The sequence below is a fragment of the Carcharhinus amblyrhynchos genome, chromosome 2 (genome assembly GCF_965287045.1).
Source record: "Carcharhinus amblyrhynchos chromosome 2, sCarAmb.v2.hapA, whole genome shotgun sequence".
NCBI lineage: Eukaryota > Metazoa > Chordata > Chondrichthyes > Carcharhiniformes > Carcharhinidae > Carcharhinus > Carcharhinus amblyrhynchos.
The window spans coordinates 99244458-99268880 of record NC_137325.1 but is presented as its reverse complement, the minus strand read 5'-3'; the positions used below and the strand labels follow the sequence as shown (position 1 = coordinate 99268880).

Below are 24423 nucleotides of genomic sequence, written 5' to 3'. Positions count from 1 at the left end.
GTAATAAAATATTCATGCACTGCAAGTTACTAAATTGAAATTTAGCTTATCCAACTAGTGAAGTGCATTTGAGCTACTCTTTGTTTTAGAAGGAGAACTAGCTGTACACTGAAGTGTTCAGGCCTTGGCCTAATTTTGGGCATTAACTATGCTTTAAACTGAGAGCGTACCCAGAAGTCTAGATTGTCAGCTTCATGCAGTCTTATCTAATTACCTGCCCGAGATGATATTTAACTACTTAAGTGCTGTAACAATTAAAGATTTATAATTGACATATATGAAAAGAGTATAATTTTCTAGAAGCAGTTGGTGTGATGCTAGTCTTATCAAATATAAGAGTTACATAATTATTAGACTAATTAGCTGCACCTGCCTCTGGTACTATCAAAGGTAATGTGCGGTTTCTATCCTACAATCAATTGTCTCCAACTATACATAAGAAAAGGTACAGTTTCAAAGATCTTTGCTGGAAACATCTGGCTTACGTCTCCGGTCCTGCTGCAGTGAATGGAGTTTTGGCTGAACGCCAGATTCTGGAGTTTTGGCTGAGTGTCAAATTCTCCATTCTCACAGGGGCAGGACGAACAAGCTTGGATAATCCCGCCTCTATATTCCACTAGGCTTTGAAGGCCCAATATTCTTCTGATACAAAGAGTGATGTATCTCTGATGTAGAACTCTTCCTTTATCTGTACAATGACAAAAAGCATATGTAAGTGATTTCAGCAGATTCCAGCAGGGAAATCTTTTCTTCAGTATGGAGCTCATTCTACCAGTGTCCAACTACTGTCTTGCAGAATTAAGGGAAACAACAGAGGCACACAGAAAAAGGCTACAGTAAGAGTGAAGACCAATGAACAGCCCCTCCACGCCTTCCCCAAAAAGTGGCCAACCCAGTCTAACTCAAGGGGAGGGTACCCTGCAGTAGTATCCCTCTGCAACTTGCTGACTCCGGGTCAATGTAGTAATGGCAGTTCAAGGGATGTGGTCTGGGGGATAAGAGGAACCCAATCACATGCAAGTTCCCCACAAATATCATTTTAGACTCACCTTTCAGATTTCCTCTCTCTACCATGAGATTTAATGTACTGTAAGACTAATTTTATGGATACTTTTTACTCTATTAAAAGTAAGAAAAGTATGTAGCACCTTAACTTAAATCAATAGGTACCACCAGTGGCAGCCACCTTCATGGGCACAACTGGAAAATTGTTTTTTGGCCACCCTCCAAATTTTCCCAGCCCACCTGCAATGAAGCCTTTCTGTGCATCAGTGTTGGCTATAATTGGATGGGTTGTAGAGGGGAATCATCCACTAGATGTAGAGCAGGAAGTTTCACCATGGAGCAGCTACCTCTGGTTTAACATAGTGGAAGAGACATGAACAGCAGATGGCAAAGGATGGACAATTCATGACTGCTACCAGGATAGTAGGCATTTGTTAGCATGAAGAACTGGGCATAGGTGCATAACAACAGCACATTGAGTGAATGATAACCCTTGCTGTTACAGTATATATTCTCAGCATTGAGATGAAGTGCCCACAAAATCAAGTGCTGCAGTCGATGGCATCCTGCATGATAAGGAAGCCAGATATCCTGGCAAAGCTTATACTTGCTCTGCAGGCTTCCATCTGCTGAAAGGAAAGACAATGATCTCCCTGTTCCTGCTACACACAGCCTATCACCTTCAGGATGCAGGGAAGATGGTGAATTGTGAACTGTTTAGTTATGTTGTTGTTTACAGCCTGGGAAGATCCCAGTAATGTAGAAGTTGAGGGTCGTGGTCACAGCCACTGCCATTGGTAGTGTTGTCCTCGCATTACTCTGAGACAGTGGATCCGGTTCCAAAGATGGCACAGCTCAGTGAATCACAGAAATTCAGACTGCGGCTGGCTTAGGTGGAGCCAGGAAAATTGAGTATCTTAGATGGATAGGATCACCTGCTGCGAGCCTTTCTTAGCTTCCTCCTCATCCCTTTGTGAGCAGCTTCTCATCTACTTTATTGCCTCTTCACCATCTCCGTCTCATGCTGCAGCCCGAGAGAGGTCTGTTACTGTGGTACCCTCTTGGTAGCAGGTGGTGTGCTCAAAGTCCTAGCAGGACCAACCAACACCTGCCCCGTGTTCAGCATCACTCCCTACAGTGTTCACCAACATTAAGCAACTCTCCAAATAGCGAGCACCCCAGAAGCTGGAGCAGTGTCAGCAGAAAGTAATCAGCAAGTAACCTGCAAGTTGACTGGTCACTCCTTTACAGAGCATTGATAAGGGATTCTTCATGCTACTGAATGCATGGTCAGCTGTGCATTTAAGCAGGGGTGTTAACTAGTGAAAAAATCTAAAATGGCAGAGCAGATGTCATATTAGTATTAGATGCTGACTAAGATTAGAATGTCCTGAGTCCACATACCAAAGCATAATTGTACTCCCTATGCTAATGCCCTTGCCAAGTGGCATTCAGCACAGGCTGCAGAAATGAGCAGAAGCTGCACAGGTCCCCCTTTGCTTCTAAATCAACAATCAGTGTCGAAACTATCGCTGCTTGGAGCAGAATTTTACAGCCGCAGACAACTACACTTATCAAATAATAGTAAAAGCAGAGCATTTCTTTGTTATACAATTTGTAAGTATAGTTATACACAAAAGCAAAATTCTAGAATGAGGTTCATTAAATTCCCTATAATCCAGTAGATATTATTTCTCATTGGAACACACCAGTCTTGAGATTGCATTGCAGAGTGCCTGAATCCTGCACCGACACCTAGGATGCACATGGTTTGGAGTTGCACTGCTCACCATACTGAGTAAACACAAACAGGAGCAATCCTTTATGCATGCATAAAGAAGCTGTTATAACCTCTGCTGACACAAAAAGAGGCCTAGCACCTACTTCAGCCTTCCCCTCTAACATTAGTTTGACCTGAAGCAACCAGCATCATTGCGGCAGTACTGAGAGAAACTAGTCCTTGGAATCATCTGCAATAAGAAAATGTTGAGAAGGTCAGAAGTTAGTTCCCTTGAACCTTATTGCTATGTGAAGGCACAGCGTTAGTTTTTACATGTACCATGATAGCACCTCACAGCCATCTCTCTGGACTCCTCCATTGCTGTTAAATTATCAGACTGCTTGCCCAGTATCAAGTACTGGATGACCAGAAATTTCATCCAATTAAATAGTGGAAAGACTAAAACCATTGCCCCCTCCAAACTCCATTTGCTCACTCCAGATTCCAGTCCTCTTCTTGGCAACAGTCTAGGATTAAGCCAGCCTATTTGTAATCTTGGGGTCACATCTGATCCAGAAATGAGCTTCTGACCTCATATTCACCTATGTCCACCTCAAGTTCATCACCCAACTTTGCTCATCTGCTGCTGAAATCTTCATTCATGCCATTATTACCTCTAAGCTCAATTATTCTAATACATTCCGGGCTGGTCTTTCACAGATTGCCCTCTATCAACTTCATAGCATCCAAAATTCTGCTGCTAGCCTCTTATTCCACAGCAAGTCCTGTTCTTCTATAATCCATCTGACCTACATTGGATCCCAGTCAAGCATTATAAATCTCTCATCCTTGTTTTCATTCCCTTCATGGTCTTGGCCCCTCCCTGTCTCTTTCCCCCTCCCTGTCTCTTTGAATTCTTGATTATTGCACATTGAAAATCTAAATTGCTTCACCATTGGTAATCATAAATTTACTCACGTACACCTCAAGCTCTGAAATTCCCTTGCTGTACCTCTCTAGCTCATATCAGCCCTTTAAGAAACTCTTTAAAAGCTAATTCATTGACCAAGGTTTTGGTTATTGGACCTAATACCTTCTTATGTGGCTCAGTTTTACTGTGAAGCACCTTGGAATGTTTCTTTATGTTAAAGGTATATAAATATTAATTGCTATTGCAACTCAAATAAAGCCTCAACCTGTCCTGCAGAAAATCTGTTTAAATCCAATTACTGTACACAATATACAAGCCTGCAGTACACAGAATAACAGAAATATTGAATGATACAGCACAGAAACTTGCCAATGCTGGAACCTGAACTTGTGAACCACAGATATGTGAGATTCCTCAATAGATTTTGATTCACCTAAGATACATCTAAAAGTTACAATTGTGCTTTAGCAGAATCATACTCGCTAGGCTTGAAATTGAGGGCAGTTAAAGTCCGATTTGGAGTCACACATTGGCCAGGCTAGGTCAAGATAGCAGATTTCCTTCTTTAAAGGTTGGGGTGGGGGGAGGGGCAGGGGGTGTTGTTTTCTACCACAATCAATGTGGATAATTCCAGATTTTTACTGAATTCAAATTTCACCATCTATTGCAGTGGTATTCGAACATAGGTCCCTAGAACATTACAAGTCTCTGCATTACTAGTCCAGTGACAATACCACTATGCCACTACCTTTCCAACAATGATTTTCAGTACTGTTCATCAAGATCATCTAAAGCAGTTTTATGAATTTAGATTAATTCTACCTACCCCAGATACTCTACCATCTCATTGTCTCATCGTGGTAATGTGCAGTCCATTCTCTTTAAAGCAGACCCCACTGTTTTTTTCAACCTTTACGCTCAGTATAATGCTTTTTCCAAAGCCCCAGGATGTTCTCATGGTTTGGTTAGAGAGTGAAAAGTCTGACAACACCAGGTTTTAGTCCAACCTATTTATTTGATAATATACTCACAAGCTTTCGGGGTTAGCCCCTTCGTCACCTGACGAAGGGGCTAACCCCGAAAGCTTGTGAGTATATTATCAAATAAATAGGTTGGACTAAAACCTGGTGTTGTCAGACTTTTCACTGTGTTTACGCCAGTCCAACGCCGGCATACCCACATCTTGGTTAGAGAGTACCAGACTTATCAGTCAGTGGCAATATCCCAGAGAAACCTTTTTGATCATATCTGACAAATTGCTTTCTACTGCTTAAAGTCCTCTAAGATAATTTTTGTGAAATTGCATCCCCTTACAGTAAACACGACTTACTGATTCCACTTCATCTTCTTAATGGCCCTCCTGGCCTCATGGCTTGCTATATCATAACCTATACTTGCAGCGGCTTGAGGATTCAAAAGAGGTTTCAAGTACTGCTTTTCTTCAGCCTAACAGCTCTCCCTCTTTCTGCAGTTACCTTATCAGGGTTCTGCTCAGTGAATGAGCAGCTAACAGATCCTTTCATTTGTTTGTAATTTCTGCTGAGGAAAGAAAACTAAGAATGAAAAAAAATACCGATAGTAATTATTGTATTGAAATGGAAAAGAGCTCTGTATTTTGTGATTATTAATGGTCAAACTCTGCAATTACAAAATATTAGAGCACTAAAGGACATTATTTAGCCCTGTGTTGGTGCTTTGAAAATTCTGCCTAATCCATCCCATTCGCCTGCTCTTTCACCGCATCCTTTTACACTTTCGTTTTGAAATATTTATTCACTTCCTTTTTAAAAGCTATTATGTGCGATGTTCCCTCTAAGCAATGTGGATGCATGGGTGCGCAGCAACCTGGAATGTACTGTGCAGTGAAACACACCACACAGACAGCACACAAGAAAAATTAGGAAGGAACATTGATTACATGTGCTGCTATCACCACTATTTCTGGCAGGACATTCCATGTCCTAACAACTGTGTGAAATAAAAAATTTCCTTTGTTGCTTTGGTGATGGTTTATGTCTGTGGAGTTATGTACATACCAACTAGTGGATGTGGTATATTAAAAACCCTCCATTATTTTAAATAAATTCATCAGATCATTTTTTCCCTGATCGAATGAGTCAAGCTTCATTTGACTATTGTCAAATAACAAGTTTCTCAAAACTGGTATAAATGTAGCAAATCTCTTTGTTACCCTTTCCAAGGTCTTGACATCCTTAATAAAGTATAGCAATAAAACTGGACGCTAGTAGCCTAACCAGTGATTTATACAGCTTTAATATTTTCTTTATGGGCAGGATTTTCAGGTTCTGCTTAGGTCTATGGACTACCAGTGCCACTATCTGAAATGGAGACTGAGTGAGAGTCAGTATCAGAGTTCATCTTGCTCCCCTCCAGGTATTCAACTTCCTGCACCACTGGGTGGCCAGGCAGTAGTTGTTGACTATCTAAAAGCAATAAAGCACTGCACATTCCAAGAAGAATAAAAAAGAATGTAGCCATACTAGTCTCCTGCTGGTTAGCTGCTGCTCTTTCTATTATGGGCCTCTGTTATTAAAAGAGATGGAAATGTATCAATGAGTGTGATGCATTATGTTTGGATGATGTGACTGCCACAATTGAACAGCCTGTACTGTGCATAAGATGTGATTGGGAGTAATGCCAAATGTGTGAGGTTGAAGTGAGGCTGTGAATAAGGGGTTGATTTGTACTTAATAAAGATTATTGCTAGGTAAGTGAAGGGGATATGATAGAACATTGTGTGAGGCCTCTTCTGCATTTGGTCGGATATGGGTCATAAGGATGCATTTACTCACCTTGACCACTTGTGTGAGCTCATTAAATTGCTTTTGATATTATATCCAGTTCCTCATTCTAACTTTCCTTAATTAATTTGAATCTTTCCAACTGCCTGAATTTGTTCCCTTGAATAATTCTGAAACTTACACACCCCTGATTTTAAATTGATCAGCCGATAGTTACCAGGAATGTGCTTGCATCTTTCTTAAATAAGGGTGTCACATTTGCCATTTTCCATCCACTCACACCTTCCTTAGGGAAGGTAGGAAGATTGTGATGAGCCCTTTTGCTATCTCCAACCCCACCTTTCTTCACAACCTGAGATGCAGACCATCCAGACCAGGCAATTTATCCACTCCAAGCATAGCCAGTCTTTCTTATTCCCCGTGGCCCTTCTTGCTCTGCTCCTATCTAGTATGGTAATCTTTCCTCTTACAATACTTACATATGCACTCACTCTGTATATGCTGATGCCCAACTTCTCCCAATTTAGTTTAAACCCTCCCCAACCACACCAGTGAGTCTCTTCACAGGAGCATTGGTCCCACTCTTGTTGCATTGCAACCTACCCCTTTTAACAGGTGAACTGGTTTTTGAACTGGTCTCAATGCCCCAAGATTCTGAAGTCCTCCATCCTGTCCCATGCCTTAAAACATGCATTGATCCTCTCTATCTTCCTATTGTTTTTCCCTGACACATGGCATTAGAAATAATCCAGATTTTGCTACTTTCAAGTGTTCTACTTCTTAACTTCCTCCTAGCACCTCAGTACCTGCCCTTGTTATTTAGAAGCATGCACCACAGCATCTGGCTCATTCCCTTTCCCCTGCACCCACTCCATATTGTCCTATCTGTTGGTACCAAGGAGGCAACACACTATGCAGGATTCACAATGGCGACTACAGAAGCAGCTGTTTATTCCAGTAACACTGGAAACTTTCATAACTACTACGTTCCTACTCTTTGCTGCTCTCCACACTGCCATTCCTTGTTTATTGGTGTCATGGCCTGGATTGCCTTCAAGGTGTCATCGTTCCTAGCAATTGCCAATGCTGAGTACTGTTTTGGGAGTGGCACACATCCTGAAGATTCCTGTACTTTATGCCTCTTCCACTCTTTTGGGAGGCCATCTACCTAATATCCTGAACTCTCACTGTATGTAGAATGTACAATCTAAAAAACTCTCCATGTCCCCTGAGGATCTCAGTGACTCCAGCTGCCCCTCAAGTGCAGAAATAAACTTCCTAAACACATGGTCTCCAAGTGTGTGGAGTGTCCTGAAGTCTCCAAGTGGCACAGGAACACAGAAAATAGAAGCGGAAGTAGGCCACCAAGCCCTTCAAACCAGCCCACAATTCAATCTGATCAGGGCTAAACTATGCTGACCTCAACTCTTTGTCTATGCCATTTACCCACAGCCCTCTACAAGAACTGTAAGAAACAGGTCTCAGCAGTCCATCCATCGTCTGAAGAAAAAAATCAAACTCTGCAACTCTACTGTAAACAGTTCCAGCCCCTCCTGTCCAGAATGCACCTTACCTTAAACAACAACAACTTGTATTTATATAGCAGATTTTGACATAATTAAACGTCTCAGGGTACTGCACAACAGCATCATGAAACTAAATCTGATACCAAGCTAAAAAAGGAGCTTTTAGGTCAGATAATTATGAGCTTGGTCAGGAAGGTAGGTTTTAAGAAATGTGATAAAGAAGGGAAGTGAGGGAGAGGCAGGGAGGGATGAGGGGATATTTCAGATCTTGAGCCTGGGCAATTGAAGGCAAACCACAAATGGTGGAGCATTTATAATTAGGCGCGCACAGGAGGCCAGAATCAGAGAAAAGCAAATATCTCAAGAGTTGTGGGATTAGAAGAGATTTGAAAACAGGACTGAGAATCACAGGTGTAGGGACTTCGATTCAATTCCCAACTTGGGTCACTGTCTGTATGGAGTTTGCGCGTTCTCCTTATATCTGCGTGGGTTTCCTTTGACTCCTCCAGTTTTCCCCCACAGTCCAAAGATGTGCAGGTTAGGCAGATTGGCCATGCTAAATTGCTCCTTAGTGTCCCAAAGTTAGATGGAATAGCCATGGTAAATGTGTAGGGTTGCAGAGATGGGGCAAAGGAGAGGTCTGAGTGGGATACTGTGTCAGAGAGTTGTTGCAAACTGGATGGGCCAAATGGCCTCTTTTGCATTGTAGAGATTCTATGAATCTATAGAATTTAAAATCAAGAATTGGCTTAACCAGGAGCCAGTGTAATTTAGCGAGCACAAGATTCCTTTCTCAATTGTTCGTCTTTCACATGTAATTGATTCTCTAAATGGGAAATGAGACACTGTCACTTTTAAATTGCTTTTTACATTTCAAATTTAGCATCATTGAAAAGTGTCTTTTAATGAGAACTTTCCAACTTGAACCTGGCAGAATAAACAAGATATTGCCCAGTTAGATCTAACCCTGCAGTTGCCAGTCTCAAACATAATTTGAAACATAACCCTCACAATAGCCTTGCAGTATTCCCCATGACATTTGTACTACAATTCTTCCCCACTGGTGGTGACAGCTTTACCCTGCTAGTCAGCAAATAGAGTATATTTAAAATGGAAGTAATAAATACAAGAGGAAGAAAGGAATAGATGAAATATGTTGGATGGAGGAGGGTGGGAGAGATGCATGTGTAGCATAAATGTTAATATGGACCATTTGAGCAGAATGTACTGTCACCTCCTGCAAAGCCAAGCCAAGATTTATGCTCCTACACATACTCCACAAACCCTATCCATGCAAACTCTTGCCATCTCATGCCCCTCCGTGACTCCTCATACCCTCCAGGCCCCTCTGTCCATCTCCTTTGGACTTTTATAGCCACTGTACCAACTCATGCCAACCCATGGATCCCCACTCATTCTCGTTGCCCTTTATAGTCCCTGTGCTAAGTTAGTGCCAACTCAACATCCCATGCCACCCCCTTTGAGGGGTGTCATGAGGGCATATATGAAGAGGGGTCATGAAGTGGGGAGTCATAAAGTGGAGGGGTCGCAAAGGGGTGGCATAAAGGTAGACCCATTGGGAGGGCCCCAATAATGGCAGTCTTTATTGGGGAGGGGATGGCAAATCATTCCTTCAATGAAGGGAGAGATGGGCATCATCCACTGGCTCCCGCTCATCAACTCTACTAGTTACATCCGCAAAGAATTCCAATAGATTTGTCAAGCAAGATTTCCCTTTTGCAAATCAATGCTGACTCTATCCAATTCTACCACTGTTTTCCAAGTGCTCTGCTATAAAATCTTTGATAATAGGCTCTAGAATTTTCCACACTACTGACGCCAGGTTGACTGATCTATAATTCCTTTTCTCTCATTATTACAATTAGTAGGTTTGCATAACAATCAGGTTATTGCCCACTTAGGATGGGAACCTAATCGGGGCAGGGCATGTGAATCCCGAAAGCCCTCATGCCCGGCGGGAATCCTCATTTTTGGCTGATGCCCCATTCAACAGGGCACTGGGATTCCCGCCAGCTGTCTGACGAGGCTGGTGAATTTTCCCCCCACTATGTCAATGACAAAGTTACTCTACAATGTGATGCCAGTGAAACAGGACTAGGAGCAACTATCACGATTCAAGGATGATCAATTACGTTTGCATTCGGAGTGTTAACACAAACCGAACGACACTATGCACAGATTGAAAAAGAGCGCCTGGCTATTGTCTTTGCTTGTGAACATTTTAATGAGTATCAGTTTCGAAGAGACAAAGTGATTGCAGTCTTACCACAAGCCACTTCAATGCATCTTTCTCAATCCACTTCTGTCTGTTCCAAAGCATCTACAAAGGATATTACTTCATTTGCATAAATATCATTTGGAAGTTAAGTTCAAGCAAGGGAAGCAGAGGTGCGTTATTAATGTGCTGTTGAGAGCAAAAGACCTTTGAACAAAGTTGATGAGTAGCACAGAGTGTGGAATCTTCCAGATTCAACAAGAAGCAATGGCACAGTATGCTCTGGAAATCATCAATCCAGCAGAAACACTGGCTGGAATTTTATCGCCCCACCCATTATGGGCAGAGCGGGCCAGTAAAACCGCACGACAACCGAGAGATCAGAATCATGTCCGATTTCTCGGCTCTCGCAATCTTAGGAGAGCTGGATTTCCGGCGAGTTCAGCGTCTCGCTAGAAATGGGCAAGAGACTGAATAAATTATCTTGATTTATTCTAATATTAATTTCCATCTGTTTAGCAAGCCCAGCGCTGAATCAGCCAGACTCACTTGCCTTTATGGCCTCGCTGGGAGAGGTTCTGTCAAGTGAGGAAAACACCTGCCCCTCATGAAACTTAAACAGTCATGTTGGCCTCACCGGTGGAATCGGAGGCCATTGAGATCACGCAGGGAAGCCAAGGGCAAGGGCTGGGTGCCCCTTGGGCAGTACCAATGTGGCAGTGCCACCCTGGCACTTTGGCACTGCCAGCCTAGCACCTTGGTAATGCCCATTGGGCAGTGCCAGGGAGCGGGGCCTAAAGGGGAGGGGGCCTGATGGATCTGAAGCCTGAAGGGGTGGCCTGATCACAAAGGGAGGGGGACTCATTGCCACTCTGCCTGTGATTGAACCAGTGCGGGAAGCGGGGGGAGGCGGTCACTGTGCACTCTGCATCACAATCGGATCGGGGGAAGGAGAGTCCACTGCCACTGTGTAGGTGATCGGATCAGGGTGGGGGGTGTGTGCAATCGGCTTGGGCAGTGGGGGCTACATGTCTGTGCAATGTGAGATAAGCAATTAGCCATGGGTCCCTGCGATTGCGAGGGAGTGTGAATTTGTGAAGCTGCTTGCAGCTATTGAAATTGTGCATGTGCAGATTCAGAGGTCTGTGCATGCATAATAGCTCTCTCTGCAGGCTGGCTGGCAAGTTAAGCCCAGCTGACTGCCTGCAGCAGCTAGATACGGTCAAGCCCATATGTTCAATGTTTAAGTCCATTAGATTGGATGGGAAAATTCACCAAAAGCGGATCAGAAACTCTCCCATTTTTACGCTTACTGGACACTTAGAATCATTCCTGGAAAATTCCACCCTTTGAATCTAGTCTCCAACCTGATAAAATAGATACCAGAAGGATGTTTCTTCTTGTTGAGAGATATTAGGTCACTGTTTAAGAATTAGCACTGTCCTTTTAAGATGGAGATAAGGAGAAACATTTTTTTCTGAGGCTTGTTAGTCTCTGGAATTCACTTCCACAGAAAGAAGTGAAACCTGAATTATTTAACTTATTCAAAGCTGAGATAGATAGATCCTTGATTGACAAGTGAGTTAATGATTTTGGGGGTTTTGAGACCTCCCCCCCCAGTCAGCTTGAACAGCCATGATCTTACTGAATGATTCACAGAGTTGAATAGCCTACTCATGTCTTATGTTCCTGTGTTCTTATACCTGAAAGTGTACTTCAGTCATTATGGCATTCCTGACATTGTGATGAGTGACAATGGCCCTCAGTTGATGAATGAAGATTTCAGATACTTCATGAATGATTGGGAAATTAAGCTCTATAAATCATTTCCATTCTGTCCCTAGTCAAATGGAAAGGTCAAAACAGCAGTGAAAAGCTAAAGAGATCATCAAAAAATCATGCACAGATTCTTAGAAAGCACCTACTGAAGGCATTGAAATTAATCCACTTGATCGATGAATGTCATGCCACATCAAAGCACTCTTCCAATGTTTAAAAAGCTGCTGAAACCAGAAGTAGTAATAGGAGCAAGTGATAAAATCAAAGTGAAACATCAGAAAGCCAAATTTCACTTTGCTGAAGTGTCCAAATCATTGCTAGAGTTCAGAGCATTTGACGCAATCAACAAAAGTCAATCCACTTGACAACTTGGAACCAGTGAAAACAGACACAACATGTTTGTTCAGCATACTCTGCATTTGCCCTGTGCTCATTTCTCATCTTAATTTCTGTGGTCCTTGCCTGTCAGGGTACAACACTTTCTTTAGCTACTCTCCCGCTTTTTATAAACTTATAAAAGCATTCTACAATCTTTTCTATCTATTGCTGACTAGTCTAATCTCATTTTCCATTTTTAATCCTTCTATCAATTTTTTGGTCCTCCTGCACTGGTTCCTAGAATTCTCCCAATCCTTATGCTCCCTATTATTCTATACAACATTCTAAGCCCCTTCTTTTAATCTAACACTATCTTTAACTTTCTCAGTGAGCCCTGGATCAATCTTTCTCACTGAGAATTTGTTCGTTACTTAATAGAATGTCTTTTTGTTAGAAGTGCTCTGAATTTGGTAAGAATTCCAGCTCCTGACTTCAGCCTCGTTGCTAGAGAAAGTATTTATTTGTGGGATGTGAGAATCACTGGCTAAGCTGATATTTGTGGCCTTTGAGAAGGTAATGGTGAGCCACCTTCTTGAACTGCTGAAGTTCATGTGTTGTAGGTGTACAAACAGTGCCATTAGGGAGAGGGAACCAGGATATTTATTGACCCAGAGATATGGAAGAGGAGTTACAAGGTAAACTGTCCTCATCACAAGAGTGTCCAACTGTTGCCTTGCTATTGTAACTGTGGCACAAATTAAGCTTGTGGTTAATGCTGACCAACCCCACCCAAAATATTGTTGGTAGCTGACTTGGTGATGGTTATGGCATTGAAGAAGGTGAGATGGCTGAAGTTGATCAAGCTGGTGACCAATAGGCATTTTTGTCTCTTGTCTGTCCAGACCTGGATGTTATTCAGGCCCAACTGTGAATTGGCAAGACACATGTGGTGGAGGTACAGTGAGAACAATTGGGCTAAGTTGGCAATATTATAGAAGGTTGTAATACATTTTTAATGCAATTCTGGTGATAAATCCACCACTCGGTGAAATCCAGTCCTCTGTGTTAAATTGGATCAATTAGAAACTCTTTTTACCTCTGGAAACAGGACTGAAATTCAGTACAAAGAGATGGAATGTTGTTTTTCTTTGTTCTTTGACTGCAAGTGAAAAGAGTTTGTGTTGTCTGAAGACAGTAACCACAGTCTACATCATATTACTGTCAATATGTGGCTGATCTAGGAAATAGAAATGTTGCACTGGCGCAACAAATGGTGCTATTCTGAAAATGTGGTTAAAATGTGTTGTTGGAGCAGATTTTCATTCTGACACTGACTGCAAAACATAGAAATTGTCCTCTTTTCCATCAACCTTACCCTTCACCTTGAGGAATACCTAATTGAAGCAGCAATGGTTATTGGAAGGGCTTGAAGTCATTAAGATATTTTTACTTGTCTTAACATTAAGTACTGAGTGAAGACATCAAGCTGATTATTTGAGTAGACTTTGCTATTACCATAAAGTAGAAGGGTACAGTTATTCTACATTGTGATGCTGTGACATTCGTGCAGCAGAGCAGAGTTATGCTGCCAACTCCCCCTCACTCCATTGGAATGCAAAGTGAATTTGTATGCATGCGTTTTTACACGTATGGGTCGAACACATGCCTCAGCACCCAGATGCAGGTTACCATTGCTAAAAAGCTGATAACCAGTCTGTTTCTGGCTTGTATTAAGATGCTTAAAATTATATTTTTAATTTCCCAAGCAGTTAATTAAACCAGGATGATTCATTGAAAAGTTATATTGAAGCCAATGCAAAACCAAAATTTTCAAAATGGTTTCCCATCAATTTCAAATATACGTAAAGCTATCAATTTCACAATTTCAATTCCAAATCACTGCATACTTGGAACTGATGCAAAACTGCAATTGTTCTTCACTGATGTAAAATGTATAAGGTGGCCTATTAAAGAAAAAATAACTGATTAAAACATGCTGAGTTAGATGCACAATTTTTGTTGTCATATATATATAATATATCTGAAGGGGATCATTCTTACATTTTAATCATGTTTACTTAATATAGAGAGTAAAAAGAATTTGCATTTATATAACACTTCTCGTGAACTTAGGTTGTCCCAAAACATTTTACAGCCATTGAAGTAATTTGGAAATGTAACCACTCTTGCTGTGCACAAATGGAGCAACCATCTTTCCCACAGGCATGCTGCTGAAAATATCCATGGAATAAATGACAAGATTATCATTATTATCATTAATATGATTTATTATCATTATTTGAGGGGTACATGTTAGTGAGGGTGCCAATGATGAATTCCTCGGCTCTTCTTCAAACAACGCTGTAGGTTCATTCATGCCCATCTGAGAGCCAAGTGAGCAGTGAGAACATACTTTTTTTTAATGTATGTTATCTGTCCAATTTATTGAAACAAATTAAGTCAAATAAAATTGAGAGATGTTTAACTAATAAGAGTGACTAGCAGTATTATTATGATGAGTTAAATTAATTATACACTCACAAAGATCAATCTCGGACCTGGCACTTAACAACTGCACAAGAGATTTTAAAAATCAACAAAGACAATTCCGAATTTTACATTTTACTTTCAAAAGAATTCCAAATGTCACAGAAATCATGTTTAGCTTTAATGAAGTGCATAGTCAACACCAAAATATATCATACAAAGGTTACAGTGGCATCAGTTACAGCAAAATTCTGTCTAAATGAACTTTTGGAAGTAAAATGAAGCACTATTAGCCATGATCTATTGACAATATTTAGAGACAATAATAGCTAGTGCATGTAATTAATATAAATTGCGCTTAAAGTTGAAAAAAACTTAGCATTTGATAAATCAGTTACTAGTAGTTTTTCATTTGTATGCTATTTTGTTTTCACTGAAGTTAAAGATGCTCAAGCATAATGTGCAATGGGCTGCCCAATCAACATACAGACCCTTTTTGCTCAACTGCTATAAACTGGTTTCAACCATTAAAATCTAAACCCGATTATACTTCTTGAATTTGCCTTTCTTGTACTCTTTCTAACGTTGATGCAGTCTTGATCCTTGATTTGTCAATTTGGTTTCTAAATAAACGTACATGGCTATAAAAACAATTTTTACAATAGAATCTTACATGGCAAAAAAGAGATTGGACTCATCAATGGCACTACTCATCCAAATGAATGAACCTTCTCAATCTCAGAAAGTTAATCTTTTCCATTGGATTGTATTTGCTGCACATTTTTGAGTAAACATAAGCTGTTAAAAATGTGCTGTTGTGTATTTCAAAGACAACGACACTTGATTCATATTATTTAGCAGATCAAAGTGACCATTGGCAACAGTGTTTGCTTCTGGGTTCATTATACAAATAACCACTTCAGTGGTTTTCAATTTGGTGAATGAAACTGAGGTACCATGAAAATTTGATACGTGGTAAGGCAAATGCAAATTAATTTGGTGTGAGAGTCTGGAGTGGTGAGCCCAAAGAAACTAAATATTAACTTTATGTTGCCTGACGTATGATTTACAGATAAACTCATGACATTTGTGTCCATTCTGTCTTCAGCCCTCCAATGCTTTGTTGCTATGCATGTATTTCACACAATAACATTAGCAAGGAGCTAGAGCGGCACGACCCCAAATAACAACTGGATTATGATGAATGTTAATAGAAGGCAAGGTTGAGACAACTCAGGCATCACTTCTACTGAGGCATAGTTTATGTATAGCATAAAAGTTTTGAGTGAAAGCAACCAAAAGACTGGATTCAGAATTGGGATGTGAAGCAAAGCTGCGGTCCAAGCTGCAGAATACTTTCTTTGACTTCAAAATTATAATATTTTATTGTATACATTACCTATTAATGAAGTGTACAGATTTATAACTTTCTTACACATTACATCTTTGGAAAATAAACATATTTACCTGGTAATTTAGGCTATTTCAAATACAGCAATGAAAAGCTGGCCATTCTACCCATCACTGCTCTCCACCTTTTTGGTAGCTATTGCAACTGTGGGCATGAAATCTATGGGCAAGCATTTCCAGAAGTAATGAGATCTGTATGGTAGTGATCTTGAATGCCTGGTTACCTCATTTAAAAAATTGGGCAGGTGTCGGTGTCACTAGGGACACATTGCAGGTGGCCACACTCTGGGGACACAATTAATTCAATCAGCCTTCTTCATAAGGGTACTGGAAAATGATGTTCAAGTATTGAAAATCTTCAGAGATCTGGGTCTTGAACCTAAGTACACAACAATTTGATATTCCTGCCGTCACTCAGTGGCCAGCCACTCTCTGGTGGGGAAGACCTAACCTTGGACACATCGCTTCTGACTTGAGGGACTAGATTTGGTGGAGCAGAGCGTGTATCATAAACACTAACATACTTCTACCAACCTTACAGTAGGAGTGCGCTGGACAGGCTGCAAATTTTCAGTTTCCCAATAATTTTAATCCCCATATTTAATTTTTTCCCCATTATATAATATCCTTAATATCCAAGTATTGATGTGCCTTTCAAGCTGATCAATAGATATTATTGTCAAAAATTTGTTACTGTTTCTGTCGATGGTGCGTCCCCACTCCATGTTCCTTGGTGGGGAAGGTGCGTTCAGCTAAAAACCCCCTTGACATCAGTGGGACCATGAGATCCCACCTTCAGTAAGCAGCATCCCACCTTCTGCAGCGGAGGGAGAGGAAAATCCCACCACGTATCTGGTCTTTTAGGAAAAGGCAGAGAGTACAGGAGTCCTGACGTATCCCACTCTCCAACCTGCATTCAGTTCTGAATACTGATGAGAGTGATGGGCCTTCCCAGCAGAATGCAGTACAAGACAAGTCCATGGCAACACGGGTGTCTCAGCTGCACATGGGGATATAGGAGGATTCGAAGAGCAGTCGTGATAGGTGATTTACTAGTTAGCCAAATAGACAGATGTCAAGCTTCAGTTGGTGTTGCACTCATCCAGGCAAGTGGAAAATATTCTATTACACTCCTAAATTGTGCCTTATAAATGGTAGACAGGCTTTGGGGAGTCATGAGGTGAGTTATTCCCTGCAGAATTCCAAGCTTTGATCTACTCTTGTAGACACAGTATTTATATGGCTAGCCCAGTTCAGTTTCTGGTCAGTGGTAACCTCTCCCCACATATTGATAGTGGTGGAATTCAGCAATTGTGATGCCATCAAATGTCAAAGGGCGATGGTTAGATTCTCTCTTGTTAGAGATGTTCATTGTCTGGCACTTGTATGGTATGAATGCTACTTTCCACTTGTCAGTCCAAGCCTGTATATTGTCCAGATCTTGCTGAATTTCGACATGGACTGCTTCAGAGTCTGAGGAATCACAAATGGTGCTGAACATTGTACAATCAGCAGCGAACGTCCCCACTTCTGACTTTATGATGGAAGGAAAGCCATTGATAAAGCATCTGAAGATGACTGGGCCTAGGACACTATCCTGATGAACTGCAATGATGTTCCGAAGCTGAGTTAATTAACCTCCAACAACTATCTTCCTTTATGCCACATATGGCTCCAACCAGCAGATAGCTTTCCCTCTTCTTCTCGTTTATTCTGGTTTTGCTTGGACTCCTTAATGCCAAACTTGGTCAAATACTACTTTGAATTCAAGAGAAGTCACTCTCACCTGATCTCCGGAGTTCAGCTGTTTTTTCCATGTTTGAACTAAGGCTGTAATGAGGTCAGGAGTTGCGTAGCCCTAGCAGAACCTGAACTGAGTGTTGCTTGAAAGCACTGTTGATGATCCCTTCCACTCTTTCCTAATGATCAAGAGTAGATTGTTGGTGAGGTAATTGGCTGGGTTGGATTTGTCCTGTTTCATGTGTACAGGACATACTGGGCAATTTTTCACATTACCTGGTAAAATGCTGGTGGCGTGACTGTATTGGAACAGCCTGGCTAAGGGCGCAGAAAGTTCTGGAGCATAAGCCTTCAGTCCTTTTGCTGGAATATTATCAGGGTCCTTTGCAGCATCCAGTGCCTTCAGCTATTTCTTGACATCAAGAGTGTGATCATAGGAGACAATGGCCAGGGCACTCCCAAAAAAATTCTAAAGTCCCCAGTGTGCGGGAAAATGGTTTTCTTGGCATGATTTCCAGAATGAATCGCTGACACTCTGCACTGCAGAATGCCTCAGCATGATTCATTGAACATACATAGAACATAGGACACTACAGCACAAACAGGCCCTTCGGGCCACAAGTTGCGCCGATCCCATCTATACCTACTAAGCCATAGAACTATCTGTAACTTCCAATGCCATTAGATCCCATATACTCATCCAGAAGTCTTTTAAAAGACCCCAGCGAGTTTGCCTCTACCACCACTGACGGCAGCCGATTCCATTCACTCACCACCCTCTGAGTGAAAAACTTTCCCCTAACATCTCCTCTGTACTTGCTTCCCGGCACCTTAAACCTGTGTCCTCTCGTAGCGACCATTTCAGCCCTGGGAAATAGCCTCCGAGAATCCACCCTATCTATTCCTCTCAACATTTTATAAACTTCTATCAGGTCGCCTCTCAACCTTCGTCTCTCCAGGGAGAAGAGACCTAGCTCCCTCAACCTATCTTCATAAGGCATGCCTCCCAATCCAGGCAACATCCTTGTAAATCTCCTCTGCACCTTCTCAATAGCTTCCACATCCACAGAGATTCACTCTGGAAACCTATGGACAGGGACTCTCCCTGCCCAAGAGGCCAGCAGCGTAGCACTGAGCAGGCCACTGCATATGTGTTGATCTGTCAGTACGGAGATTGGTGCCTGTGCAGTGGCCCAGCATTGCTGGCTCCAGATCGCTGGCTGGTCCTGCAAACCCCCATCACTGTCCTTCTGAGCCCCCCCATCCCTGATCGCTGGTCTCCCGGACCTCTCTGGGCCAGTCCCAATCCCCAATCTTCCAATTTCCTGCCCCTCCCAATCCCACCCCCCAAACAGTTCCAACCAACTCCGCCCCACCCACCCCCCCCCTCAAAATCTGGATAGCCACCTCAGTTGCTTCTTCCCTCTCTCAGTCATCCCAATGCAGAGTGGTAGTGGGCCCCATCCCCTTGGCATTGCCCGATGCCTGGTGGACAGTGCCAAGGTGCCTTTTGGGCATTGCCAGCTGGCCCTTGAGCAGTGCTAGGCAGTACCATCCTCTTATCCCCAACCTCCTGAGGTGGCCTCAATGGCCTCTGTTCGCTCCAGCAGGATTGGGCCCATTATTAGGGATCAGGGGGAAAACCCCGCTGGCGTGAACTACCCCTGGCGGGGATGGGGAGATATTAGCAGGCCCAGAGACTTCAGACTCAGGCCAGCTGATCAATTGTAAAGGAAGATTTCCATATTGTAATCAGTTCCGCGCCAATTTCCAGTGCAGAGCTGATTACGATGGAAACTTTAGTCACAGAGGCTGACGAAAGCTGTAGTGCGCAGGGGGATGCCCACAAAATGGCAATGCATGCCTTCAAGAAACTACTGAAAAATCATGCACTTTTGAAAAGTAGACAGTCTTCAATAATATTAAAATGAAACCTGATAGTTAAATCTGCCTAAGTCTTATGCTGACAAAATCGGTAGTCTTGTGTGCCTCCATGACTTACTCCCATCTTGAGTTGAAATCGAAGCTTAATAGAGTGTATTTTAAATTTATATAGTGTAATTTAAATTTTATGGTGCTATCTAAGAAGGAAGTTGACTGAACCATTAAATCTGCCAGTCTAACGTGATTAGTCTATTCCACTAGTAGCAGTTGAGGTCAAGCTCTATATTTTGCACTTTGTTGGTAAGATAGTCTCTCAAGGGGACAGACAATTCTTTTGTGAGCTTACATTGAACTGGGTGCTCTTCTGTTGTCAGACGAATGGAACCTGGATTTACATCATGGTTATTAATGGCCTAACAATTGTCTTCTGAACTCCTTTCATTTTAGATGTATAAACCTTCTGTGATTTTTTTTTCATTTGTAATTCTGTTGCAAATCTGTTAGTGCATCATGGAAAGGAACAGGAATCTGAAAATGAATTGCTAATTGTCTGTAAAAGTTAAACAATATACATTAACATATGTTCTGAATGGTTGCCTGATGTGAGATTTAAAATGTGGTAAAAATGCAGTTCAAACAGTGGGGAAAAGCATCTGATACTTATAAAATCATAGATATTCTACGCAGCAGTAAGATATTTGGCCATTGAGCCTTTTCTAGGCTCCATATCAGAGTTTTTAACTGTAATCTATTACCTCATTCATTTTTTCTTCAATTGTTTGCCTAATTCCTCTTTAACTCTGTGATTGGACTGCATTATCATTTATCATAATGTATTTTAATTAACACTTTGTGTTAAGAATATTATAATCTTCTCCTCCATTATGGTAGTAATGTAGCTAATCCAAAATTTATAACCCCTTGTTACCAATTCACTAACTTGCATTATTTACTCAACCCCTTTCAACGATTGGACTTTCTATCAAACCTGTCCTTAACTCTTTCTTCTTCAGCAAATTAGATTTTCATGAATATCATTCTAACTATATCCTCTCATCCACAATATCATACTAACAAATTTACTTTGCATCTTTCCATGACCCCAATATCATAGAATCGTACACTCCTTATGGTGCAGAAGGAGGCAATTCAATCCATTGAGCCTGAACCGACAAAAATCCCACCCAGGCCCTATCCCCTTAACCCCACATAGTTACTATGCTAATCCCCTGAAATGAAAGGGCAATTTAGCATGACCAATCAAAATAATCTGCACGTCTTTCAGACTGTGGGAGGAAACAGGATCACCCAGAAAAACCCCGTGCAGACACAGGGAGAACATGCAAACTGTACACAGACAATCACCCAAGGCCGGAATGAAACCTGGATCCCTGGTGTTGTGAGGCAGCAGTGCTAATCACTGTGCCACCGTGCTCTCCTTTCTGTGCACCAGTGTGGCTGCTGTAACCAATCTCTTTACAGATTCATCATTACCTCCTTGTCTTTCCAATCAATGTCGTGTATCGAAAACCCAGAATTTTATTTGTCTTTTTCATCTGTTTATAGAGATCTCTGAAGCAGTATCTGTTTCTCCACCATGTTTCAAAGTGTACTATTCAGGATATGTTTTCACTTCCTTTCCCCAAAGTGCATGACTTTATACTTAACTATAGTCAAACTAGGGATGTAAAGCAAAGGCAGGTAAATGGAACTGAAGTAAACATTGTCCATGGTCTTGGAGCAAGACATGCTCTAAGGATTGAAAGGTGTACTCTTGTTCCTATGTTCCTATGATCTGCATTTGTCCCGCATTTGCTCACTACCTAAAGTTATCAATGTTATTTTTCAGTATTAAAAAATAATTTTAATAACAAGAAGATGCTTTAGGACACCCTGAACTGTTGAAAATTTTTATTTAAATACAGGATTTTCTCTAATCTATTGTGTTTCAATGGTTATTTATTCTTTTGTATATTTTATTAAATTGTATCCTGAACAGAACAAGACAGAAAACTAATGCGTTTTGCTTTATTCGCATTCTTATCATCAAGGGATGGTTATGCGAACTTTTACGTTGGAAGGAAGACCCTTCACCAGAAAATCGGACTCTATGGGAAAACTTATCAATGATCAGGAGGTTCCTGAGTCTTCCTCAGGCTGAGAGAGATGCTATTTATGAGCAAGAAAGCAATGTGATCCATCACCATGGAGACCGACCATCGCACATCATCCATGTTTCTGCAGAACCAAGTCAGGTTAGTGTTCCTTACCAAATAAGCTAGCGAGAGAAGTTGTTTGTGAAGATCACTTTTTTGCTCATTGTTAGCAGTAGGATGAGTTGCTATTTCAAATTGTCCAAGGCACAAGTGCCACTGATGGTTCTTCTGCATTCTGAAAGGATGGGATTAAATCACTTGAGTACTAATTTTATCAATAATAAATTTGTTTTGATTGTTTTCTGTATTTCAGTGATGACAATTTAATAATATGTTATGTACAGTTCATTTATTGGTTTTTTTGTTGTTGCCTACAGCAACAGCCAGCAACACCCCGACTTGCACCCAAACAACCAACGTCAACACCAGCAGAATCAGAAGATGAAAGCCGGCATAAGCCCAGATCTCGCACTAAGATTTCTGTAGAAGCCCTGGGGATCTTACAGAGCTTTATACAGGATGTGGGTTTATATCCAGATGAAGAAGCAATTCAGACTCTGTCAGCTCAACTTGACCTGCCCAAGTATACCATCATAAAGTTTTTTCAAAATCAGCGTTACCATCTAAAGCATCATGGCAAACTGAAGGACCATGCAGGTTTAGAGGTGGATGTGGCAGAGTATGAGAAAGAAGAATTGCTGGAAGACTCGGAGGACTCAGAGGAAAGCGAGGAAGGCAAAGGTTCAAAAGAAATATATTCAGTTAAAGTAGAAGAGACCTTGTCAGGAGAAGGGACTACAAATAACTTAGATCTTGATCAGGAACCAAAAGACTGACCCTGATATCACATGAACTTTTCTTTTTTGTAACTGTGCCACTGATGTGTAATTACATGAAAAAAAAGTCTTGTTTCCTGCATTATTCATCAGAAAGACCAATTTGTCTTTACATACTTGCACAAAAAATTATTAGGAGTCCCAGTAAAAGACTGAACAATTCTCCTGTGGATAATGCAGACTGCACTAGAAGGTCTTTTTGTTTTTTTTCTTTCAAGCAAACAAGCAGCTACATATGAAGTATTTGAGATTGCCTTGAACATTTTTGTAACTGCTGTTTACTGATTAATGACGGTTTCTGTACAGAGTATCAACAGAGGAAGCTGGTACTGTATAAAGTTTGACTGTATTGGCTGTCAAACTCAAATTGCTCATTCAGAAGCTTTCCACAATTAATCACCGATTACCCAGTTCTGAATGGATCCAACACTCCAGTTTCAAATCTCCACCCAAACCAGTATGTTTCTTGCAACTTCAAAGAAAAATCTGGCCTTTAAAAAAAAACAAAATTGCAGATGAGGATACTTTATGCTTAGCTATATATATATATTGTTAAAGTTGCAAAAAAAGGAAGAAACTGCTTGCTGCAAAATGCAGCATTAATGGAAAAAATATGCCAATAATTGCCTTGTGTAATATGGCACTGCCATCATTCAATTATTCTGCAAGAGAGCAATCACTGTAACTTTGAGTCTTGTCATTACCTGATTTTAAAATGTGAAACACAATTTTTTTTTAAATTTGTGTAGTCTAGATTATTTATTTTCAGAAAACTTAGCTTCATGATGTAATTAATTTTTTGAAGTTTCTGTTACATGTAACATAGTGCTTTTTCTTACTGACTTTTTCTATTTATAAATGTATTTTGATGGGCAGTGATACAAAGTGTCTTAAAAGTTTCAATTGAAAAATTGTGCTTTAAAATTTGCCTAAAAACTGCTGTATGTTATCAAAGCAATTCATACCATGGGCTTCACTCTTTATGGTGTATGCAATTTTCTATATTAATGTTAAACCATCATGCAAATGAACATAGGTCAATAAAAATAAAATACATTAGATAACTTATAAAATTCACTGAAAAATAGATGTTTTGCAATGTGTCTTCCTTCAGTTTACAATGGATTGAAGCTTTTTTCAGTATAAATTTCTGTATGAAGATTACAAGTGTATCTGTTTTTCTGAGTTATATTGCTATGTGGAACTATGAGATCACAAATTATTTTATTAAATCTGACCATGTTAGACATTTTTTTAAAGCATCACAGTTTTTCTTTATGCAAAATTGTTCAGATGGGGATGGTTATTAATTGTTAATCGCACAATTAAACTATCTTTGTATAATACAATAATATGTTTCTATCTCAATTATTATTGCAGCACATGTTCAACATAATTGTTAGTCAATATATTCTTACAGATGGCTATTTTTAATATGTTTTACTTAACACAGTACGTACATGAGCCATCCTTGTAGTCTTTCTGAATGAGATTGCAAACCAGTCTAAATTAAGGTGTAATTTAAACAATGTCAGTGGGAGACTGGCCTGACACTGCTTGCAGGTGCAGCAGGTGGTCAGGAAGGCGAATGGGATGCTGGCCTTCATAGCGAGGGGGATTGAACATAAAAGTA

General features: G+C 40.8%; 1 protein-coding gene across 4 annotated transcripts in view; it reads left to right on the top strand.

The window, feature by feature from the left end:
• The window catches only part of LOC145356822 (DNA-binding protein SATB1-like), a 120867-nt gene extending 96762 nt beyond the window's left edge, over window positions 1-24105 (top strand). For all 4 annotated transcript variants that reach the window (XM_080209755.1, XM_080209746.1, XM_080209740.1 and 1 more), the window contains 2 exons: window positions 21850-22053; window positions 22332-24105. In XM_080209755.1, the coding sequence (XP_080065881.1) occupies window positions 21850-22053; window positions 22332-22790 (663 nt within the window). In that variant the 3' untranslated portion in view covers window positions 22791-24105. The remainder of the gene's footprint in view (window positions 1-21849; window positions 22054-22331) is intronic.
• The last annotated feature ends 318 nt before the right edge of the window (window positions 24106-24423 follow it).